At 35.9% G+C, this 23,390-nt stretch overlaps 2 protein-coding genes across 2 annotated transcripts in view; one reads left to right on the plus strand and one right to left on the minus strand.

Moving 5' to 3' along the window:
- The window catches only part of LOC135584630 (uncharacterized), a 33,054-nt gene extending 13,812 nt beyond the window's left edge, over nt 1–19,242 (minus strand). The window contains exons 1-5 of the mRNA XM_065083497.1: nt 19,137–19,242; nt 17,294–17,395; nt 16,449–16,583; nt 16,280–16,369; nt 15,541–15,690 (exon numbers count right to left, since the gene is read on the minus strand). Coding sequence (XP_064939569.1) covers nt 15,541–15,690; nt 16,280–16,369; nt 16,449–16,583; nt 17,294–17,395; nt 19,137–19,199 — 540 coding nt within the window. The 5' untranslated portion in view covers nt 19,200–19,242. The remainder of the gene's footprint in view (nt 1–15,540; nt 15,691–16,279; nt 16,370–16,448; nt 16,584–17,293; nt 17,396–19,136) is intronic.
- Nucleotides 19,243–20,115: 873 nt separating this feature from the next.
- On the plus strand, nt 20,116–20,949 carry LOC103973524 (mannose-specific lectin 3-like). The gene has a single exon (XM_009388110.2). It carries the CDS (start codon nt 20,116–20,118, stop codon nt 20,947–20,949), a length of 834 nt encoding a protein of 277 aa, XP_009386385.2.
- Nucleotides 20,950–23,390: the final 2,441 nt, after the last annotated feature.

A 23,390-nucleotide genomic window follows, 5' to 3' on the forward strand; every position in this document is an offset into this window, starting at 1 on the left:
GAAGCTAATGCCTCCGGAGTCGGAATTGGTGCTGTACTAATGCAAGATGGCCGCCCCCTCACTTATACCAGTAAGGCATTATCTCCTTCCCATCTCAAGATGACTATTTACGACAAGGAGATGCTTGTGATTGTGCATGCTGTGGCCAAGTGAAGACCGTACTTGATCAGGCGACGCTTTCAAATCAAAGCCGACCATAAAAGCCTTAAGTACTTTTTGGAGCAAAAGATATCATCCCCTGAGCAGCAAAAATGGGTAACCAAACTTCTTAGATTTTATTATGAAATTATTTACAAAAATGGGAAAGAAAAGTTGCAGATGCACTCTTACGGCTACTTGAACAAGCTAAGGTTTCAGCCATCTCCCTTCCTACCACCAGCTTCCTCGAGGACAATAAGGAAGAATGGAAGAAGGATCCAGAGATCAGCAACATCATAAAAAAATTGGAGGAGGATCCAAGTGCAATAGCCCTCTACACTTGGGATTCGAGGGATCTACGCTACAAAGGTCGCATTGTGCTTATACCTGACTCCCCTTGCATCAAAATCATCCTGCATGAAATTCACTCCACACCTTCAACAGGACACTCCGAATTCCTGAGAACCTACAAAAGAGTGAAGCAAAATTTTTATTGGAGAGAGATGAAAAAAATTATTGTTGAATATCTGGCACAATGTGATGTATGTTAATAGCACAAGGGTGAAATAGTGGCAAGTCTAAGGAAGCTACAACCACTACCCATACCGAACTCGGTGTGGACTGACATCCATGGACTTCATCGAAGGGCTGCCACCTTCCAAAGGTAAAAGCATAATTCTCGTGGTGGTTGATCGGCTTACGAAATATGCTCATTTTTGTGCAGTACGAAATCCCTACACTGCTGCTAGTATTGCCCATATTTTCATAGAAAATATTGTTAAACTGCATGAGATGCCAAGGTCCATTGTAAGTGATCGTGACAGGATATTCACCAGTAAATTTTGGACCGAGTTATTTCAGTTACAAGGCACCAAACTTAAGATGAGCACAACGTATCATCCACAAACTGACGGCCAAACAGAGGTGGTAAACAGGTGTTTAGAGACGTACCTTCGGTGTTTCGCCAGCGACCGGCCAAAGGAGTGGCCGAAATGGCTTCCCTGAGCCGAATGGTGGTATAATACTACATATCATTCATCTACCAAATGTGCCCCTTATGAAGCACTATCTGGTCGGCCGACCCTTGTGATTCCAAAGTATGTAATTGGCTCGGCCAAGGTAGATCAGGTTGACCAAGAATTGATTGACAGGGACAAACTCCTACAACTGTTAAAGGATAATCTCTCTATCGCTTAAGCTAGAATGAAGTAGCAAGCCAACACACGACGAAGCGAAAAAGAATTTTCAGTAAGAGATTGGGTTTATCTTCGCCTACAGTGTAACATCCCTCATTTCTGAATTTTCGTATAAGTTTCTAATTGTAATGTAAGTATCTATTTTAAATTTGATAAAAAGTCAAAGTATGAATCTGAGAACTTATTCATAAGAGTTGGAGGATTTGTTAAAAAAAAAAAAAAAAAATCTGAGGACCTATATGTAAACCCTGAGGACCTAATCGTAAATATAATAAATACAAGGACTAAACTGCAAAATGCACAAAAATATAAATCCCACCGTTTAAGCCTCTCTGCCTTCGTTCATAAGGAACCAGAGAAGGCAGCTACGTGGAAGCACAGGAGAAAGAAAGAAAGAAGAAGAGAAGAAAAAGGGGGAAGAAGAAAAAGAAAAAAAAATTGGGGCTTTGAGGTTTCTTACTCAACTCTTCTCATTTAGGGTCAAAATTCTCAAAGGCAAGTGTTCTAACCCCATCCTACAGAAGTATTAGTCTATGTTCCTATATTGATTTTGAAAGATTAATGCTTAGAACCTGATATTTCTCTCTTTGGGCAAAAAAACCAAGGATCTGAAATTTTTTCGGTAAACTGACCCCTATACACTGTTTCAGCTATAATTTTTAGTACCAAATGTGGATTCAAGCAGGACCTATTTTGTTTGAAAATAGACTCTTATATCTTTCGTTTGACACTGATTTTGTAGATTTTGGACACCAAATACTTACCCAAACATCTGTTTCAAATGAGCCTATAGATGCTGTAGAACAGGGATCAAAATTTCTGACCTTTCGATACTAAAATACCTATAAGTCCCTGTTGGAAATTCTGATTTGTACCAAACTGACTTCGTCCGAAACTAGACTTGTAGAACTTTCTTTTGAAATATAGTTTGAAAATTTTGGAATTCAAATGCCTACCCTATTATCTGTTGAATCCGACCCTATGAATTCTGCAAAACAGTGATTGTGTTTTTGACCTTGTGTTACCAAATCAAAGGTAACTCCTTGTTGGAAACCATGATTCGTACGAAACTTATTTCAATAGAAAATAGATTGATATATCTTTCAATAGTAGCTTTCTTAAGGGTATTGGAGCATAATTGATAATCTGAAGTATTTGTTCAATGTGCCTCTTGAATTCTGTTAGAAATCGAGCTTTGGTCGATTTCGCGTATTCTGTTTCATTCGTTGGAAATAGATTCCATTCAGTCCCTTTCGCTCAATTGAGGCTTATGTTGGTGCTTGAATTATGGTTTGATCTTGTCTGTAAATTGTTTACATTCTTGAATCCTTTTGTGTAATGTTTATGCTATATCGCATTTACACATATAGGCACATGTATATCCCATTGTTCCGCATTTGCTTTCGATATGTGCCTATTCTAGTTTCATTCCTTTGGATATTGAATTCATCTAACCTTCTTATTTGAATTGAGCTATATATGATTGCTTGGAATCCGTGTATACTCTTACTTTCATTTCATTCCAAATCTGAACACATTTGTGAGAGATTGTTGCTTGCATCGTATTGACTCGTAAAGGCACATGTACGTTTGTTGTTCCGCGTGTGCTTCCGATATATGCTATTTATTGTTCATACTGCCCTTTTGTACTCTGGTGTTGTGGGATAATGTGAACCTTTGCCAGAAATGGTAAAGGGAGTTATACATAGAGCCTGCGATGCTCTGCCGGCCCCCTATGACTTCACCTAGACGTGGGTGGATGGAGCTCCCAGACGTGGGAGACTTTTGTCTGGTGGTCATTCAGAAATGGATGAATCACATTCTGTCTGTGGTCCCACTACACCTTCTGTATGTTTGATATGATATCCAGAGCTTTGGTTATGTGTTTTTGTACATACTTTGGATAAGAATGATATGAATGCAACGTCAAAGACGACGTTTGAGCTTCTGCTTGGTATTTGTTATTGATATACTCCGAAATGTTCCATACGCCATTGATATGTTCCGGAGCATTTCATACGCCACTGATAAGCTCCGAAACATTTCATTTGTTATGTATATGCTCCGAAATGTTTCATTCATTGTTGATATGCTTCGAAATGTTCCATATGCCGTTGATATGCTCCGGAACATTTCATACGCCATTGATAAGCTCCGAAATGTTTCATTCATTGTTGATAAGCTTCGAAATGTTCCATATGCCGTTGATATGCTCCGGAACATTTCATACGCCATTGATAAGCTCCGAAATGTTTCATTCATTGTTGATATGCTTCGAAATGTTCCATATGCCGTTGATATGCTCCGGAACATTTCATACGCCATTGATAAGCCCCGAAATGTTTCATTCATTGTTGATATGCTTCGAAATGTTCCATATGCCGTTTATATGCTCCGAAACATTTCATACGTCATTGATAAGCTCCGAAATGTTTCATTTGTTATTGATATGCTCCGTTACGTTTCATTCGTTGCTGATATGCTCCAATTACTCTATGCCCCATCTGTTATGAACCAAATATGTATGATTGAAATCAAGGTTCGCCGTACCGTACCGTACCGACGTTTCGACCCGGGCTCGGTACCGGTACGGTACGGTATACCGCTCGGTACACCCAGGTGTACCGAGCGGTACACTCAGGTGTACCGAGCACTGTAGCAGTGCTACAGTGCTACAGTGCACTGCTACAGTGCTCGGTACGGGCGGACCAGTACAGGGCGGTCCGCGTACCGCTAGCCTGTCGGACCGGTACGTACCGCCCGTACCGGGCGGTACAGTCCGGTACGGCAAACCTTGATTGAAATGACAATTGTGATTCTGCACCTAATGATATTACGTCTATGAATTCGTATATTCTGCCTTGCATTTTGAAACTTTATCTCTTTGGAAATTGTCCTCTTTTGACATGGATATGTTAGTCACTTGCTGAGCTTTATATGCTCACCCCGTTGTTGTATAAATTTTTCAGGATAGCTTGTCGCTTGCTTTAATGTTAAGATTGGGCTGAAGCAGTGGAAAGCTAAAAGATTTTGGGCAGATCTTCTTTAGTATATATGTTTTTGTTGTATAAGCATATATTGCATCTAATGAAATGTTGACGATGAATCTAAACTTGTGGATTTTGTATAAGTTTAAAGGACCTCTCATGTTTAAGATTCTGGAATGTTAAGTTTAATTCGTGTAACGATATGAAAACACTTGTGAATTTATGTTGTGGTTATTATTTTGGTGAGTTGGGTTCAGATTTTATGAATCATCGAGCGATGTGTTGTATATTTATGAATTGCACAGATTTTATAGATGTGAATTTGATAGAATGTTTTTCAGTGTCCTCAAATGTGTGTTTGGATCCTGGATTGGTTTGTGTTGAAAATTTTAATATCATGGATATTTCTGAGGGGCGTGACAGAGGTGGTATCAAAGCATGATTTGAGGATCACTGAAATATTTGATATGTTGACGTGCAAAATATATTGAGGTCTAGTGAACTATAGTGATCGGTGGAAATTTTCTTTGATGCATTTTAGGAATCTAGGATGACGAGGACATTTAGTCCTCCTATTTCATCTGGTTTTGATTAATTAAGTGGGATGAAAGGGGTAATCGGGGATATTGAATCAGAGTGGCGCAGCAGAAGCATGGTGCACCTAATCCATTGGTGGTAGAAAAATGGATGATTCGAATAGAGAAGATAATTGATGTTCAAAATTGTTTCGATGATCAAAAGATTTCTTTTGCCACCTTATATTGGAAGTAGAGGCTGATCATTAATGAGAACAATGAAAAGAATTTTTGGAGATCAGTGGCAAGAATGATAAGGACAAGTTTACCAATAAAAATATGATTGGAAATAAATCAGAAAGTAATAACAAGAGGGTCAAGACATTTGGATTTGAAATGGGAAGTCACCACAAAAGACTCAATCATGTGTGAATTACAAGTTAAATTATGAAACAAATTTGTGTTTTCGGGTGACTGGAGTCTATTTTGCTTTTAGAAAGTTGGATCATAAAATAAAAAACTGCCCCTTGAATAAGAAGAAAGAGTCACTGCCTCCTAAATCATCAACCCATGTCAGAGTGTATGCTATCACTGAATATGATTCTAAAACTTCTGAATTAGTGATCGAAGGTATTATGCATGCTTATGAAAGAATGTAAATATTTGTTTGACCATGGGTCCTATCTACGATTTGATTCGTAATATTTTGCTTATCACTTGGGTATGCAACCTAGACCATTGCATTATGTGCTATATGTAAATATGATCATTGGAGATTCTTTGATAACGAATTTGAATCTGGTCCTCTTGTCTGATTTTATTGGAGAACTTGAACTTTTTGCCGATTTAGTTCTCCTAGAGATTTGGAGTTTTGATATTATACTTGGTATGGATTGACTATCTTCCTATCATACCAGTATGGATTGGGATATAACAAATGATCACTTTTTGTACATTTGATCAACCGATCTTTTATTTTGAGAGTATTGGACATGATTTATCTCCTTGCCTAATGTATCCCAGGATGACTTGCTTGGATTACCTCCAGATAGAGAGGGTGGATTTGATTTTGATTTGATCCTTGGAACAACCCCAATATCTAAGCCTCCCTACAGAATGACATCATTTGAGTAAGTGGAATTAGAAAAGCAACTAGAAGGAATATTAAATAAGGATTTTATTTGGCTTAATATTTCATCATGGGGTGCTTCGGTGTTAGTTAAAAAGATAGAGGGAACATTGAGGCTTTGTATTGATTATGGACAGTTGAATCAGGTGACCATCAAAAACAAGTATCCCATACCCAGAATTGATGATTTGTTTGATCAACTGCAGGGTGCACGAGTATTCTCTAAGATTAACCTGAGGTAAGGTTACTATCAGTTGAAGATCAAAGAGGATATTCCAAAAACAGTTTTCAAAACTCGATATGGTCACTATGAATTCTTGGTGATGTCTTTTGGTTTGACCAATGCCCCTGCAGCTTTTATGGAACTAATGAATAGGATATTTCAACCGCTCTTGGATGTCTTTGTAATTATATTTATTGATGACATATTGGTGTATTCAAGGAGTAATCAGGAGCATGAGGAACACTTGAGAAATGTATTGTCCATACTAAGAGAAAAAAAGTTGTATGCAAAGTTCAGCAAATGTGAATTGTGGTTGAATGAAGTTGCTTTCTTAGGCCATGTGATTTCAGGGAAGGGTATATCTGTTGATCCAAAGAAAATAGAAGTTGTAGTTGAATGGGAAGTACCAATAAATTAATAGAAATTAGAAGCTTCTTGAGCATGGCAGTTTATTATAGGAGATTTGTGGAGGGATTTTCTTGAATCGCTCAACCTCTCACCAAACTCACTAAAAAGAATGTGAAATTTGTATGGGGTGATGATTGTGAGCAAAGTTATCAAGAGTTAAAAAGAAGATTGACTAGTGCTCCTATTCTCACTATTCCAAGTGGTAGTGAGGGATTTGTAGTTTATACTGATGCTTCAAGAAAGGGCTTTGGATGTGTTTTGATGTAGGAAGGGAGAGTGATTGCTTATGCTTCTAGGCAACTAAAAGGTTATGAATTGAATTATCCAACTCATGATTTGGAATTGGCAGCAATTATTTTTGCTCTAAAGATTTGGAAACATTATTTGTATAATCGACAATTTGAAATCTTTACTGATCACAAGAGTTTAAAATATATTTTCACTCAGAAAGAGTTAAACATGAGGCAACGAAGATGGATAGAACTTCTGAAGGATTATGATTGTGCCATCCGTTATCACCCGGGCAAAGCCAATGTTATGGCTGATGCACTTAGTAGAAAATCTACAAGTTTTATAGCTAGTCTAGTCGTGAAGCAATGGAAGTTATTAGAAGAAAATTTTAATTTGAAAGCTTTGAGGAAAAAGCAAGACTCGATGATATTGATGGCCTCCATTTAAGTGCAATCTGATTTTATTCAACAAATTAAGGAAGGATAATTACGAGATCCACATTTAATCTACTTGAGGAATGAAGTAGAAAAGGAATTGAAGCCAAAATTTCAAGTTTCAAAGGATGGCCTATTAAGATTTGGGGAGAGAGTATATGTACCAAATGAACCAGATATCAAGAATCAAATCTTAAAGGAAAGTCATACTTCAAAGTACACCATGCATCCAGGGAGCTAGAGGTATGATAAATTTAGAGGACTAAATTTTTCTTTTAAGGGGGGGAGAGTGTAACATCCCTCATTTCTGAATTTTCGTATAAGTTTCTAATTATAATGTAAGTATCTATTTTAAATTTGATAAAAAGTCAAAGTATGAATCTGAGAACTTATTCATAAGAGTTGGAGGATTTGTTTTAAAAAAAAAAATCTGAGGACCTATATGTAAACCCTGAGAACATAATAGTAAATATAATAAATACAAGAACTAAACTGCAAAATGCATAAAAATACAAATCCCACCGTTTAAGCCTCTCTGCCTTCGTTCATAAGGAACCAGAGAAGGCAGCTACGTGGAAGCACAGGAGAAAGAAAGAAAGAAGAAGAGAAGAAAAAGGGGGAAGAAGAAGAAGAAGAAAAAAAAATTGGGGCTTTGAGGTTTCTTACTCAAATCTTCTCATTTAGGGTCAAAATTCTCAAAGGCAAGTGTTCTAACCCCATCCTACAGAAGTATTAGTCTATGTTCCTATATTGATTTTGAAAGATTAATGCTTAGAACCTGATATTTCTCTCTTTGGGCAAAAAAAACAAGGATCTGAAATTTTTTCGGTAAACTGACCCCTATACACTGTTTCAGCTATAATTTTTAGTACCAAATGTGGATTCAGGCAGGACCTATTTTGTTTGAAAATAGACTCTTATATCTTTCGTTTGATACTGATTTTGTAGATTTTGGACACCAAATACTTACCCAAACATCTGTTTCAAATGAGCCTATAGATGCTGTAGAACAGGGATCAAAATTTCTGACCTTTCGATACTAAAATACCAATAAGTCCCTGTTGGAAATTCTGATTTGTACCAAACTGACTTCGTCCGAAATTAGACTTGTAGAACTTTCTTTTGAAATATAGTTTGAAAATTTTGGAATTCAAATGCCTACCCTATTATCTGTTGAATCCGACCCTATGAATTCTACAAAACAGTGATTGTGTTTTTGACCTTGTGTTACCAAATCAAAGGTAACTCCTTGTTGGAAACCATGATTCGTACGAAACTTATTTCAATAGAAAATAGATTGATATATCTTTCAATAGTAGCTTTCTTAAGGGTATTGGAGCATAATTGATAATCTGAAGTATTTGTTCAATGTGCCTCTTGAATTCTGTTAGAAATCGAGCTTTGGTCGATTTCGCGTATTCTGTTTCATTCGTTGGAAATAGATTCCATTCAGTCCCTTTCGCTCAATTGAGGCTTATGTTGGTGCTTGAATTCTGGTTTGATCTTGTCTGTAAATTGTTTACATTCTTGAATCCTTTTGTGTAATGTTTATGCTATATCGCATTTACACATATAGGCACATGTATATCCCATTGTTCCGCATTTGCTTTCGATATGTGCCTATTCTAGTTTCATTCCTTTGGATATTGAATTCATCTAACCTTCTTATTTGAATTGAGTTATATATGATTGCTTGGAATCCGTGTATACTCTTACTTTCATTTCATTCCAAATCTGAACACATTTGTGAGAGATTGTTGCTTGCATCGTATTGACTCGTAAAGGCACATGTACGTTTGTTGTTCCGCGTGTGCTTCCGATATATGCTATTTATTGTTCATACTGCCCTTTTGTACACTGGTGTTGTGGGATAATGTGAACCTTTGCCAGAAATGGTAAAGGGAGTTATACATAGAGCCTACGATGCTCTGCCGGCCCCCTATGACTTCACCTAGACGTGGGTGGATAGAGCTCCCAGACGTGGGAGACTTCTGTCTGGTGGTCATTCAGAAATGGATGAATCACATTCTGTCTGTGGTCCCACTACACCTTCTGTATGTTTGATATGATATCCAGAGCTTTGGTTATGTGTTTTTGTACATACTTTGGATAAGAATGATATAAATGCAACGTCAAAGACGACGTTTGAGCTTCTGTTTGATATTTGTTACTGATATGCTCCGAAATGTTCCATACGCCATTGATATGCTCCGGAACATTTCATACGCCACTGATAAGCTCCGAAACATTTCATTTGTTATGTATATGCTCCGAAATGTTTCATTCATTGTTGATATGCTTCGAAATGTTCCATATGCCGTTGATATGCTCCGGAACATTTCATACGCCATTGATAAGCTCCGAAATGTTTCATTCATTGTTGATAAGCTTCGAAATGTTCCATATGCCGTTTATATGCTCCGGAACATTTCATACGCCATTGATAAGCTCTGAAATGTTTCATTCATTGTTGATATGCTTCGAAATGTTTCATATGCCGTTGATATGCTCCGGAACATTTCATACGCCATTGATAAGCCCTGAAATGTTTCATTCATTGTTGATATGCTTCGAAATGTTCCATATGCCGTTTATATGCTCCGGAACATTTCATACGTCATTGATAAGCTCCGAAATGTTTCATTTGTTATTGATATGCTCCGTTACGTTTCATTCGTTGCTGATATGCTCCAATTACTCTATGCCCCATCTGTTATGAACCAAATATGTATGATTGAAATGACAATTGTGATTCTGCACCTAATGATATTACGTCTATGAATTCGTATATTCTGCCTTGCATTTTGAAACTTTATCTCTTTAGAAATTGTCCTCTTTTGACATGGATATGTTAGTCACTTGCTGAGCTTTATATGCTCACCCCGTTGTTGTATAAATTTTTCAGGATAGCTTGTCGCTTGCTTTAATGTTAAGATTGGGCTGAGGCAGTGGAAAGCTAAAAGATTTTGGGCAGATCTTCTTTAGTATATATGTTTTTGTTGTATAAGCACATGTTGCATCTAATGAAATGTTGACGATGAATCTAAACTTGTGGATTTTGTATAAGTTTAAAGGACCTCTCATGTTTAAGATTCTGGAATGTTAAGTTTAATTCGTGTAACGATATGAAAATACTTGTGAATTTATGTTGTGGTTATTATTTTGGTGAGTTGGGTTCAGATTTTATGAATCATCGAGCGATGTGTTGTATATTTATGAATTGCACAGGTTTTATAGATGTGAATTTGATAGAATGTTTTTCAGTGTCCTCAAATGTGTGTTTGGATCCTGGATTGGTTTGTGTTGAAAATTTTAATATCATGGATATTTCTGAGGGGCGTGACATACAGCCATACAAGCAACTCTCCATCGACACTCGAGCCTCCATAAAGCTATCCCCATGTTTTTATGGGCCCTATCATATCACAGAGTGTATTGGAGCTATGGCATACAAACTTAAATTGTCTGAGGATGCCAAAATTCACCCTGTCTTCCATGTGTCATGCCTGAAGCCCAAGTTGGGAGAACACGAGTCACCACAGATCGAACTGCCCAACACCACTGAGGATGAAGTTATTCAAGACCAACCACAAGCCATCCTCGACCGCAGGATCGTGATGCATCGCCGACATCCCTCTACTTAAGTACTAGTACATTAGAATAATTTACCACTTGAAGACGTCACATGGAAATCATATGAAGAGCTGAAGACCCGATTTCTTGAGTTCATGGAATCCCAACCTCGAGGACAAGGCTGATTTGAAGAAGGCGGGTCTGTTAGGACTCTAGCTAGGAAAGTCCTAATTGAGAGGAGCATTCATGTTAACCTACCTAGCCGACTCCTATTAAAGAGGTGAAGAGGTCAGCTAGGGTTAGGAGGTTATTTCTTAGAGAAGCATTAGGAGTTGTAAAGGAATAGGAGTCTTGAGTATGAGTCCTATTAGGAATTATTCTTAGAGAAGCATTAGGAGTTGTAAAGGAATAGGAGTCTTGAGTAGAAGTCTTATTAGGAGTTAGGGTTTAGAAGCTCTATAAATAGCCATGTATTCATCCTCTTTTAATAACAATAGATGAATCTTTTCTGTAGTCTTTGAGCAGCAATTTGAAAGAAGGAACCCTTATAGAGTTCCAAGGAGGCCGATCCCCTAAAGAGATCAATCCCAAGCTTAGAATCTGCAAAGGTTCTAACAACTTTCCACTATCGGTGATTCTTGGTGATTCTTCTCCTCTATAACTACTATTAGTAGTAGATTAAATATTAAATATTATTAACTACTATTATCATATAATAGTCCCTATTTAGATTTTAACACTGTTAATCTATATTTATCAATTATATTATATATTATTTATATTTTAATATTTCAGAGCGTCTCGTCTCGCTCGGGCTTGAGTATTTTAGGACCTTGGCACCTAACGCTTTTCAAATCACTAGCCTAGATAACAAATTTTGTATTGCCAACACTACTAGAAAAATATCTAGCCTTTGCACAAATCCTAACTTAACTCCTGAGGTTCCCTTATTAGATGAATTTTTTAATGTTATAACTTCAGAATAATCTAGTGAATTGCCAACCTAACAAGAAATCCAATATGTCATTGACCTTGTCCCAAAATCACAACCCCTAGATCTCTTACATTATAGGATAAATTCGAAGTCAAGAGCTGAGTTGAAAAGGCAAATTAAAAACCTTTTGGCTAACGGATATGTACGACAAAGCTTCAGCCCTTGCGTTTTCCCTACCTTATTAACCTTTAAGAAAGATAAGTCTTGGAAGATGTATATCAATAGACGAGCAACAAATAAAATAACAACTAAATATCGTTTTTTTTATTTCTCGACTTGAGGATATACTGGACCTTCTCCCTGAATCTAGTTGGTTTTTCAAACTTGACCTAAGAAGCAAATACCACCATATTCGTATTAGACCTGGAGATAAATATAACACTTTATAGAAACTGTTTAGCATAATATTGAAGTTCTCTTTAACATTTCACCCCATACGAATGGTCAACTAAGGTTGTTAATCATTCCTTGGGAAATCACCTTATATGTTTAGCTAGGGAGAAAATGGGAAATTGGGACTTAACCTTATCGATGATAAAGTTTGTATACGATAACTCAATTAACCACTACACCAGAAAAAGCCCATTTGAAGTTTTCCTTGGCTATACCCCTCGCACACCCATTGACCTTACATCCTTCCACTTGACTATTGTACCTCAAAACCAACTAACTCAACATATCTATGATTTACGTGCTAAGATTCAATATAAAATTAATTTAAGTAATGAAAGTTATAAACATGCTACTAATGCACATCGTAATAGTCAAGAGTTTCAAGTTGGTTGTAGTCAAGAGTTTCATGTTGATGATTATATCTTGGTTCCCATTCGCCTTAAGGGGTTCCCTAAAAACTCATTCAAAAAGTTACATACCGCAATTGGACCTTTACTTGTTATCGAAAGACTGAGAATACTGAGATCTAATGCATATATGCTCGATTTACCATCCAAATTAAATATCAGTTCAGTTTTTAATGTGGATGATTTAATCTCGTATCATGATACTTTTGAGCCTCCTTTATCTACCAATGCTCGTACATGTAACAATTCTCCCAAAGCACTGACTCTCCTACAATATAAGGATATCGTAGAGGTCATTCTTGATGACCACCTTATTATGTCTGCCACTAGCATCACTCAACACTTTCTAGTTAAGTAGCGTGATTGTCCAGCTTCCGATATCACTTAGATTACTTTGGAGGAACTCCATGACTTTGCACCAAACTTATTGGACCAGTGCCTTGTAGATCATTCTCTGGGGTCGAATTCTTTTCCATCGGGACAAAATGATGGACGACCATCTAACTTTATAAAGGATTTTAGAAGAGTTTATTCTAGACAAAAAAAAATCCACATAAAGTTGTCAATTACTTGGCCTAGAAACTTTAGTGTTTTGGGTTTTTCTAGGTGTTAACCTTGGAACTCTACTTTTGCATTACTTCTCAGTTGTGATAAGTTTCTTTAAAGCTATTTAGGTATCCTAGAAGTCACATTTTGGGTTTCTAAAAAGCATTAAAATTCTCTAGGAGATTGCTCTTGGGATTCATTGCCTTCATTGATTATGCTAAGGCTCCTAAACCCCTATAAATAATGGAGCTTATCAATGGATGAATCACTTGAAATTTGAATGAAAAAGTATTGCATCTTCTCTCTTCTAGCCTCTTTCTCTCCTCTTTAATCTCTAATAGATCCTCTATATTCTCTTACCTCACTCCTCTTTCTCTCCGCTCTAATCTCTAATCTCACTTCTTTTCTCTCCTCTCTAATCTCTAATCCCACTCCTCTCTTGCTCTCTCTATTTCTCTTCCCTGTTCTACATCATGGTACCGGGAGAGAAACAGATCACTCATCCTCTAGTTATTATAAATTATCATCAGAGCCTCCATTAAATGAAGACCATCTATGAATCACAAGAGTAGAATGAAAATCATCTATGGATCACAAGAATTTGAAAAGACATTGGTTGTTGCCAGAAAAGTGATAAATCTAAAATCTGTTTCTGCTCATCATGTTGTATATCAGTTGATCATCAAAACATCCCTCTGGTCTTCTTTCTTGTAGCTCCTGAATTCTAAGCCCACTATTGTGGTTCACCAGCCAGAAAAGTTCTTGACAGAAAGGTCCATTCTAGACACTAATGCTTACTCTTCTAAGACAAAGTAAAACTATCTGTACTAATCGAATCCAACAGTCAGGCTTACCCTACATTATAAAGTACATGATTTTTTGAAGCCCTCCTAACACATTAACCAGCCTTCCTACGATAGTTATGTTGTATGTAAACCAAACTCATGTGATCACTCTCCACTTAAGCTTTGACCATTTTGTACTGCAAGGGCACTGATATCTAGTTATTACTACTTTCAATATTCTCTTGCTTACAAAAATTGATGGGTCTCAACTATTTGGGATCAGCGACAGTTATCTTTTCTGGCCATTGAACACTTTTTAGAGGCAATACCATTATTCAAACTTAAAGCCAATAAATATTTTTTTGTTGTTTCTACTGAAGTTCTATTAGGTTTTCTTCTGCATCTCCCCACCAATGATCTAATTGGCTCACCTGATCTAATCGGAGCACCTCCAGGTCTCTAGATAGCATTCCATGGTAACAGAGTCTTCTGTTTATAGTCTTAAGATTCAGCTATCATCAGATTCAAATTTTATACTCCTAAGCACATGTAAATCAACAATCCAACAGCTGGATGTTCATATTCCTGTCGATTAGTCTAGTAATGTGCTTCAAAAGGAACAGGGAATCAAATAAATAAGCATAAATTTTCAACTTCATCTATGACATGAAAACATATCAACTTTCCTTTTAATTCGACAAAGTTTCAGAATCCAGACAAACAGATCAAATGTATCATGTTGATACAAATGATTTAAAACAATGTGTACTTGTGGCTTCTCTAAGCCAATCCGGAGAGAATCCAGCCAAACTCTGCTCATTGTTGATGCTAAGATTAGCTATACTAGTAGGCTAAGGAATGTCACAAATCCAATGTTCTGGGCATTTCAGATGTAGCAGATAAGTAATTCAGTTTTGCATGGCCATCTAAAATGCCATCATTGAAGTTTGGTAAACTTTTCTCTTTTATCCTAAAATATACTTTTCATATGTATATGGACTCAAAATTCTTGCAGCTTTGCTGTTACCACGTTGGTCCTTGGTTACTGCACACAGGATGCACACATCATGACTACGATGATATTCATAGGGTGATGGCTCATGGCACTCGTTCCTTGGTACCAGCATATTTTGGGAAGGATTGTTATGATATTCTTGAGTTTAAGGATATCTATGGAATTGTAAGTGCGCAACCAACTAACTAATAAATTGTGTGGAACAGACTCAACCACGAGGCTGAAAATGCCTAAATTGAGCTATTAGAATATGTAATTCTATCATTTCAGTGCTTAAAATGTGGGAACACAAAGATACACTAATCATATTCCTTCATGAACACTGCACAGGATTGGCCAAGTCTTATATTGAAACTGTCAATTTTTCTAGGGATCAAGAGTGACTGATTTTTCGCTGTTCCTGCGGATCTAGGATGAAATCAATGATCCAGCTAGTTATCTATGGGTACCTGCTCATGCAACAGCATAACCTAAATGGCCCCCATTGCAAAAAACCAAACAAATAAATTTTGCAAGAATTTTCAAGCAACAATTGTGATACAAAGGATTTTTAGTAAGATTGTTACCTTTGTCTCCACTACTGAAGTTTTTGTCAGGTTTAATAGATCCAAAATGAAATCTTCAATAATATTGACCACTTCCTTTTCCTCAAAAACAGGGGATCTTGTCAATGCAAAGATAACAGAAGAAGAGAGGCTTAAAGAATCCAAGATTATCTGTTGCAAAAAAAAGAAATGAGTCCATGATTGTCCACTATATATACATAAATGAAAAGTTAATTCTGCAAATAGTGCCTAGCTAAGTGATTATCATACTTGGATTAAACAAAATAAAGACAGATGGACTGGGAGTTTCAGTGAAAATAAATAAAAAATTTGGTGTAATGTAAATTAAAAGCATATTTTAAAATACCTGTCAAACTACATGACTATCATAATCTACATCTCGTCTCATTTTTATTTTCACATTTAAAGAACTGTATTACAATAATTTGAAAATGTTGATAAGGAAAGGCAGGCCAGAATAGTTAAAAATCAACAAAGATGATAATTTTAAGGTGAACTAGTACAATAACTGGAGGAATACTTAAATATAATAAACAACTCAGAAAGTTTTAAAAGAAAACTTTTCTGATAAATCATTTAACATGTGCATTATAAGATGGAGATGTTTTTTTCATTTTTCAAAGGGTATGTAGTAAAAACAGGACTCGATCAAAGTCTTAACAGACTAATCTAGTTGGCATCCTCAAGATTATACTTTTGAACCCCCAAAGGCAGGAGACTCACCAAGATGTATTCATACCTGATAAAATATGCTGGAGCAGTTTTCATCGTGAGATTCACCAATTGAATTAATTGTTATTTCGAGATGCCTTTCACACCATTTGATTGCCTAGAACATGACTCTCGCCAAATTATCCACTAAATGACATTAGCACTAATAGAATAGACTTCATATGAGTTCAAATTACCTTTGTTCCGAGAACAAGAAATTTACTGAGACAATTATGCATATCTGATTCCAAGTATTTTGAAGCAACGCTCAAAATTGTTTTGTTTAACATGCACTGTGGCATGCCCAAGCATGTTGCCTCCTCCCAAAATTCCTACGACTTTGTTAAGATAACCAAATGAGAATTAACTATCCCCAGTCCTCTAGAATATTTCTCCATGATTCTTGGGCCATGTTGGTCAAGAAGCTATAAGCACTATAAAAGCTAGTTATGGAAACAAAGTATCATAAGGACTTATTTTATAACTCAAAAATACTAGAAGAACAATATAATATTTCCCAAACTGGAGGTTTGCAGTTGCTTACTAAAAAAGCCTATAGGAAAGGTAGGTAGAACCTTTTCCCACAAAATTAATAATGCAAAAGAGTATCTGAAAATATCTTAAGTAATGCATTAGGAACTTTGCAAACATTGAGATTTGGGGTCCTGAAACTAAATGTCCAAGACTTATCACAAAGTTATGACAAATAGAACACCATTCTGCGTTACACAAAAGCATGTCCCTTTTACTAGAAAAATAAAATGCAATTCCAAGGCACATAGTCCTTTAGGCAAACTGCAAAAGAAGAAAGCACATGGCTTTGTTTACTTGAAATAAAAAACAATTTCCTGATCAATCAATATTCAGGACTTATGGCTTCTGCCTTCTAACCAAAATTTGATCCAAGATAACTTCAGAACAAGAAAAAAATAAAGTTCAATGTAAAACAATGGCACCATAAGATCTGGATATAGAAAAGTTTCTCTAGGGTCAGATCGATTAGATCACAATAAAATGGAGAACACACTAGAAAATAGGATACAGCAAGGTATTCAAGTAGAAGGGCCTGAAAAGATGATCCAGATTGGTTGAAATCATTGACATTTCCCAGCTGACTGATTAGAGAAATTCGACACTCCAAAACCTGCAAGAAAGTTATCGATAAGAAACTAGAGACAAAATGGTAGCTACAACTTACTAGATTCATGACCTAGGAAAATGAGTTCCATAAAATAGAGAAATTAAACCATGCAGAAAAGATGCAATTGTTGAAAGCACATGTTCAATATATGATACAAGGGCTGTGACAGCTAAGCGGCATTTTTTTCTATCTTTAATCATATTATTAAGTGATTCAATTTTTTATAGAGCCACATAATATTGAACACTATAGAATAGACTGATTTGAAGAAAAATCACAAATGTCTCCATTGCTGAACGGGCAGTTAAACGAAAAAGAAGAGAAAAAAATTGAATTGTGCCTTTATGGAAATGTACATCGAAAGGAAAGCTTATACAAGTTATATCTTGGTATCCTAGCAGATTAAACTCCTTCCACATTTATGTTTGTATCCAAATAGTCCATGATAATTCCAAAATCTACTTGTACTTCCGTGGCAAATTTATCTTGTCCCCCGTAGCAAAGATCATTTCTTAATGACTCACATAGTATGGTTAGATATCAAGCAAAATTAGATCTAGTTCTGTTGATTCATAACAGAAAAGGAAGATAAAGGTTCATAATAAAAAAGAAGAGTAGAAGAAAGATAATACTTAAACTAAGGCCTTTTGAGAAACTTATCCGGGTGGTTTCAATACTCAGGACTGTTGTGTAAACTTGTTCCTTGGATGAAAAAGTAAAGGCTCCTTCAATGTTTCAAACGTTTATAGACATTTTCATTTGCATTTTGAACATGACAAGTAACTGTTACATTAAAGTACCCCACAATATTAATTCTTAAAAAAATTTATCAATAAAAATTGATTGATTCTTTTTCTTGTATTTAAACCCATGAAATATTTTTGTTTTTCCCTCACCTCTCAACATAACAACATATAATTATAAAATGTTATTAGTCAGACTTGATTTATTCTTTTTCCTGTATGTGACCTTGCAGAATCAATTTCTGTCTCACTTCTCAACATTATAACATTAATTTAAAAAAGGATATGCATAGCCTCTCATGTGTAACACAGAGCAGAGCCTACCAACTCGAAATAAAAGAAGATATCAATATCAAGAGAATAATCAGATTAGTAGATAGTTGTAAACCATAACAAGCCTCGCTTCATGGTTGAAGATTTGAAGTATTGCATTGTAAAAATCAAATTACTTTCTTAAGGTGATAATACTTGTGTTTCTTTAATTAGTTAAACCCACATGGAAGGAAAATATCCTCTCTCTTTTTCCCTAAATCTGATTAGCTCCAGAAAAAATATAAGAGCCAGCTTTTAACTTTTTATTGATATCAAATATAACAATTACATTCTAAGCCCATCTGCCTTGAAATAATCGAAACTTCAATCTGCCACCCATCAGGTTCATATACCTCGAACCCATCCAAATTCAGTCTGCCCCCCACCCTCAACTGCAAACAAATTCCACGAAGGAAGACAAAAACGTTATCGTTCAAAATTTTCATAGTTGACAGCGAATAATCAATCAAACCCTAAAATCAGGCGACCAGATCGATTCTATCATGCAACAATAACTAAAGACCCGACTTGAATCCGAAGATACCAGCAAAATCACCGAATTAAAGTATATTGTACCCAGAATATGCTATCATCGCACAGATCCAAAGCAAAGAAGGATCAAATAGGGGAGAGGACGAAAGAAAAGAAGAACAGAAAAACTCTTTGCCACGACAGAAAAGACCCCTTACATTTGATCCTTTTATGGCTTCAATCAAGCTTTCCAACTCATTCCTCTTCGTCTCGCCTTCCATCTTTCTCTCGAAGCGTACCTCACAGTGTTCTGTGTTTCCCGCCTTTCTGGCCCATAAAAATGCAAATAAAGGGTAGACGAAACCTAAGGTGAGGATTCCCTCCAACCACACCTGTGAAGCGGAACCTTCAAATTCGGACATTACAGTCGTCCACATGTATGAGCCCCACCCGCCCGTGTTGCTCTAGTGGGGCACACGTTGAATAAGGGCATACGATGTCGAGCAAACTTGGACCTTGGTTTGATAATATTAGTTGTGATGGATCAAGTAGAAACAATAAATGTCTATCCTTTTATATTATTTATTGATCGTTACAATGTGATTTAATTAAAAATTATTATTATTATTATTATTATTATTATTATTATTATTATTATTATATATATTTGAGTTCATGGAAAGCGAAGACGTCGAGTCTTAGATATTGGCCAACATAATATGACAATAAAAATGATGTATTCTCTTGATCAACCTATCCGGTCTATGCATCAGTCTATCGTCTCGCAACCTTTGTGCCAAAAGAGTTGGACGAGTCACGACGTTACACAAAATCAATAGAAAGTATTGCAACTTGAGAATCAAAGGTTCAAAAGAAATTTTCTTGAGATGAAGAAAAAAAATGGACATATTGACATTATCAAGACGTCTTGGGAACTTAGAAATATATATTATATTTTATATATTATTTATTTATATTTACTTATTTATTTTCCTTGGATCACCTAACAATTCCATGGTGGGAGGGATAAGGTTTCCCGAATCCTGCGTGCACACTAATTTCATTGCTTTATCCCCACAACCAATAGGATGGGCAAGTTGATCACACCAAAAGCGAGGCTTTGGTTTCCGTGGATGCCTCTATCACATACAAAAGTTATAAAAAGACACGGGGACGCTGGTCGGTGAGAGTGGGATAATGGCAATCCCCAGTGCATCTTGTCTCCTCTTCCTCCTCTCGTCCATACTCTTCCTTCTCACACCCCCTTCCATTGCCAATGATAATAACATTATGCTCACCGGCGATGTCCTCGGCCCCGACGACGAGCTCTCCTACCTCGATACTACCCTTACTATGCAAATTGACTGCAACCTCGTTTTGTATCATTACAAGGGTACTCCGGCCTTCGATTCCAGCACGTACGACCGGGGTGTCGTTAACTGCAGCGTCGCCCTCAACGAGCACGGTCAGTTTGTCATCTCAGACCCGAACGGCAATACCATATGGGTCTCCGGGAGACCCGGCCGGAAAGGCACGTACGCGGCCGTGCTCCAACCCGACAAACAGGTGGGCATATATGGCCCGGTTGTCTGGTCCACCTCTAACCTGGGATCCACCAAATATGCTATGGTAGACGACGAAGACGAGGCTATTCCGACGGTGAAGAACACTTTGTTCTCATCCGAGATCATCGCTGATGGCGCGGAGCTCACCACCAGGGATTACCGATTCATTATGGATGAAAGCTGCAGTTTGGAGCTGCGCAAAAGTGACTTGTACATCTGGGTATCCGGAACGGTAGGCCGAGGCCAGCACTGCTTTCTACGGCTTAATCGCAGGGGGCAGCTCACCATCAAAGACGACATGTATAAGACCATATGGTCCACTGATCCATCACCAGATGGCGTTGGTGACTACGTGTTAATCCTCCAATATAACGGTCAGGCTGCCGTCTATGGACCGTTAATTTGGTCCACCGGCGATGATGGCCAAATCATCTATCCTGCCGTCTCTCCTGCTCCAACCTATTGACTCTTAGGCCGCATGTAATAAGAAGATTTGGATGTCTTCAAGTGATTCAGCCTCTGGTTGCTAATTGTATTGCCACAACGGTTAACTGCATCATATGTCTACTTGGAACGTAGTTTAAGCAAATAAACCAAAAGACAAAACAAGCCGTGGAGTCATAAGAAACAGATTCCCAATGAAGGGAAAAAAAATTTGTTTCAGCCAAAAGTACACCCACATCTCTTTTATTGTCAATTTTTTGAAAAAAAAAAACAAATATCATAAGTTGTTTCGACTGTTGATAATAAAAGAGAAAGTGAGATGAACGATGTCATGAAATTTAAGGTAATATTTTATAATCTTTTGGAGAGCTTTTAAGAGTTATCTTAATTATAAGTTATACGATAGAGAGAGTAGTAGCAGAAATTTTGAATAGATGGGCTGACAGAGTTTTAATGCAATTAAATTAATGTGAGTATGAGGATAAGATAATCTTATCCTAATTTAAGTTGTCATAATACGTCTATAAATAGACATAAAATATATATTTGTATAGATTATCTAAGTTTAAGGTATCTAGAGTCAAAGTCAAAATCTCATAAGTAGTTTCACAAGTTCAATAAAATATTTTTATTTATTTTCACTTTGGTTTCTTCTCTTTTCTCATTTTAGATTTTGGACTAATAATAAATACTATGTGATCCTTTATTTCTTCACACGAGAGTAGTGATCTACAGTTTCAAGTTGTTTTTGATAGAAAAAAAGATTAATTTATTTTTACTATGGATTATAATAATCAAGATAGTATGCTTCGTATGAAATTTCTCAAATAATATAATCACAATATTGAAAAGACTCGTATGAAGTCTATCTCATAAAGTCGTATCTCATAGGTGAAGATGAGGTACTTGATGGCAATGCAACAATGGCTTCAAATGATATAGATGAAAATTCATGAAACATATCTTTGGTTCTAAGTTTGCTTCAAATATTGGGTTACTATTGATGTATGGCTCAGGTCCAATATTTGAAGAATAAAGATTATTTCATCATAAAATAGATGCTTGAACGAATTATTAATACCATAGAGTTCAAGATCAAGTATAATGTCGAAGTAAATTAGTATTAATCTTCAAAATTATTCTTCAAAAAAGTGTGAAAGTTTAAAAGTACTATATTTTGAAAAGCTTTGAAAGAGTCCAAGTAAATAAAACAAAGTTGTAGGCATTTTGATTGGATGGGATGTGAGAGTTTTAATAAAACCAAATAAATATGAATATGATAAGATAAGATAATTTTATCCTAGTTTAAGGCATCATACTACGTCTATAAATAGATACTTAGCTATATAGATTAACCTAAGTCCAGAATATACATGTCTAGAGGATATTAAGTCCAAAATAGTCAAGTTTAGAGTTAAAAGCTCAAGATCTTGTAAATATTTTAAGAAGTTCAATAGAGTTTTTTTTTTTTTTTTTATTTCCACTATCTTTTATAGCTTTGGATCTTTGGTTAATAGTACTCTATTACTACTATTTAAGGAAAGGTTGCACTTTTGTACAATCTTCCTTTTTTCATACATGATTTACGGGTTGTGAAAAATATTTTTAAGCTTTAGAATTTGCATCCCTACTCTTTTCAATGTAAAACCCTAAAACACCACATTAGTGACAAATAATGGTTCCCATATTTGGTTTTGATTTGTATAAAATACTTATGTTCATATACCAAAATCCATAACATGAGTTCAGCATGTCAAGGAAAGCTTGCAGTTTCTAAATTATTGTTATCTTAGAATCTTAGATTGCCACAAAGGGAAAAAAAAATTATTTTTGACCATAAAACATATTTACGTTAAAGTATACATTTTTACAATGAAAGAGAATTATGTAAAACAATTATAGATATGTGCTCCTAGAAAATCACAAAATGACAAATAAAAACATAGCAAAAATGTACATTTGTATTTCAACGTGTACATGTAGATACAATTATAAATGGATAGGTTTAAAAAAAATGATATTTTTTATACTTGTTTTAAATCACGGTCAATGATATTATTTATTATCGAGTCAGGTATGACAATGTCAAGGCATCTAAAATACATGTAATCGAACTTCTACAGAAAAGTATCATGTTTTTCTCATACATATTAATTGTATTTTCATAAATTAAATAAACAAAACATAAGGAATTTACTTCATTAAGATGAAATTATTTAAAAAGTAAAACATTAGTCAACATATGATGAAGTTGCTTATTATTTAAGGGAAGAGGATGTTCACAAATCTTACAAAGATAACACGGGTTTTAGTAGGTTTTAGCATCCAAATATTATGTCAATAGTCTTATGATAGGTAGCCCCAAGAGTCCTAACATCCACTGACATTTAGGAAACCATTCTTGACTTCATTTCCCGATGCCTAAGACACCACATATCATATGTTAGAAAATAAAATCTCAAA

Source organism: Musa acuminata, chromosome BXJ1-9 (genome assembly GCF_036884655.1).
Source record: "Musa acuminata AAA Group cultivar baxijiao chromosome BXJ1-9, Cavendish_Baxijiao_AAA, whole genome shotgun sequence".
Classification (NCBI taxonomy): Eukaryota; Viridiplantae; Streptophyta; class Magnoliopsida; order Zingiberales; family Musaceae; genus Musa; species Musa acuminata.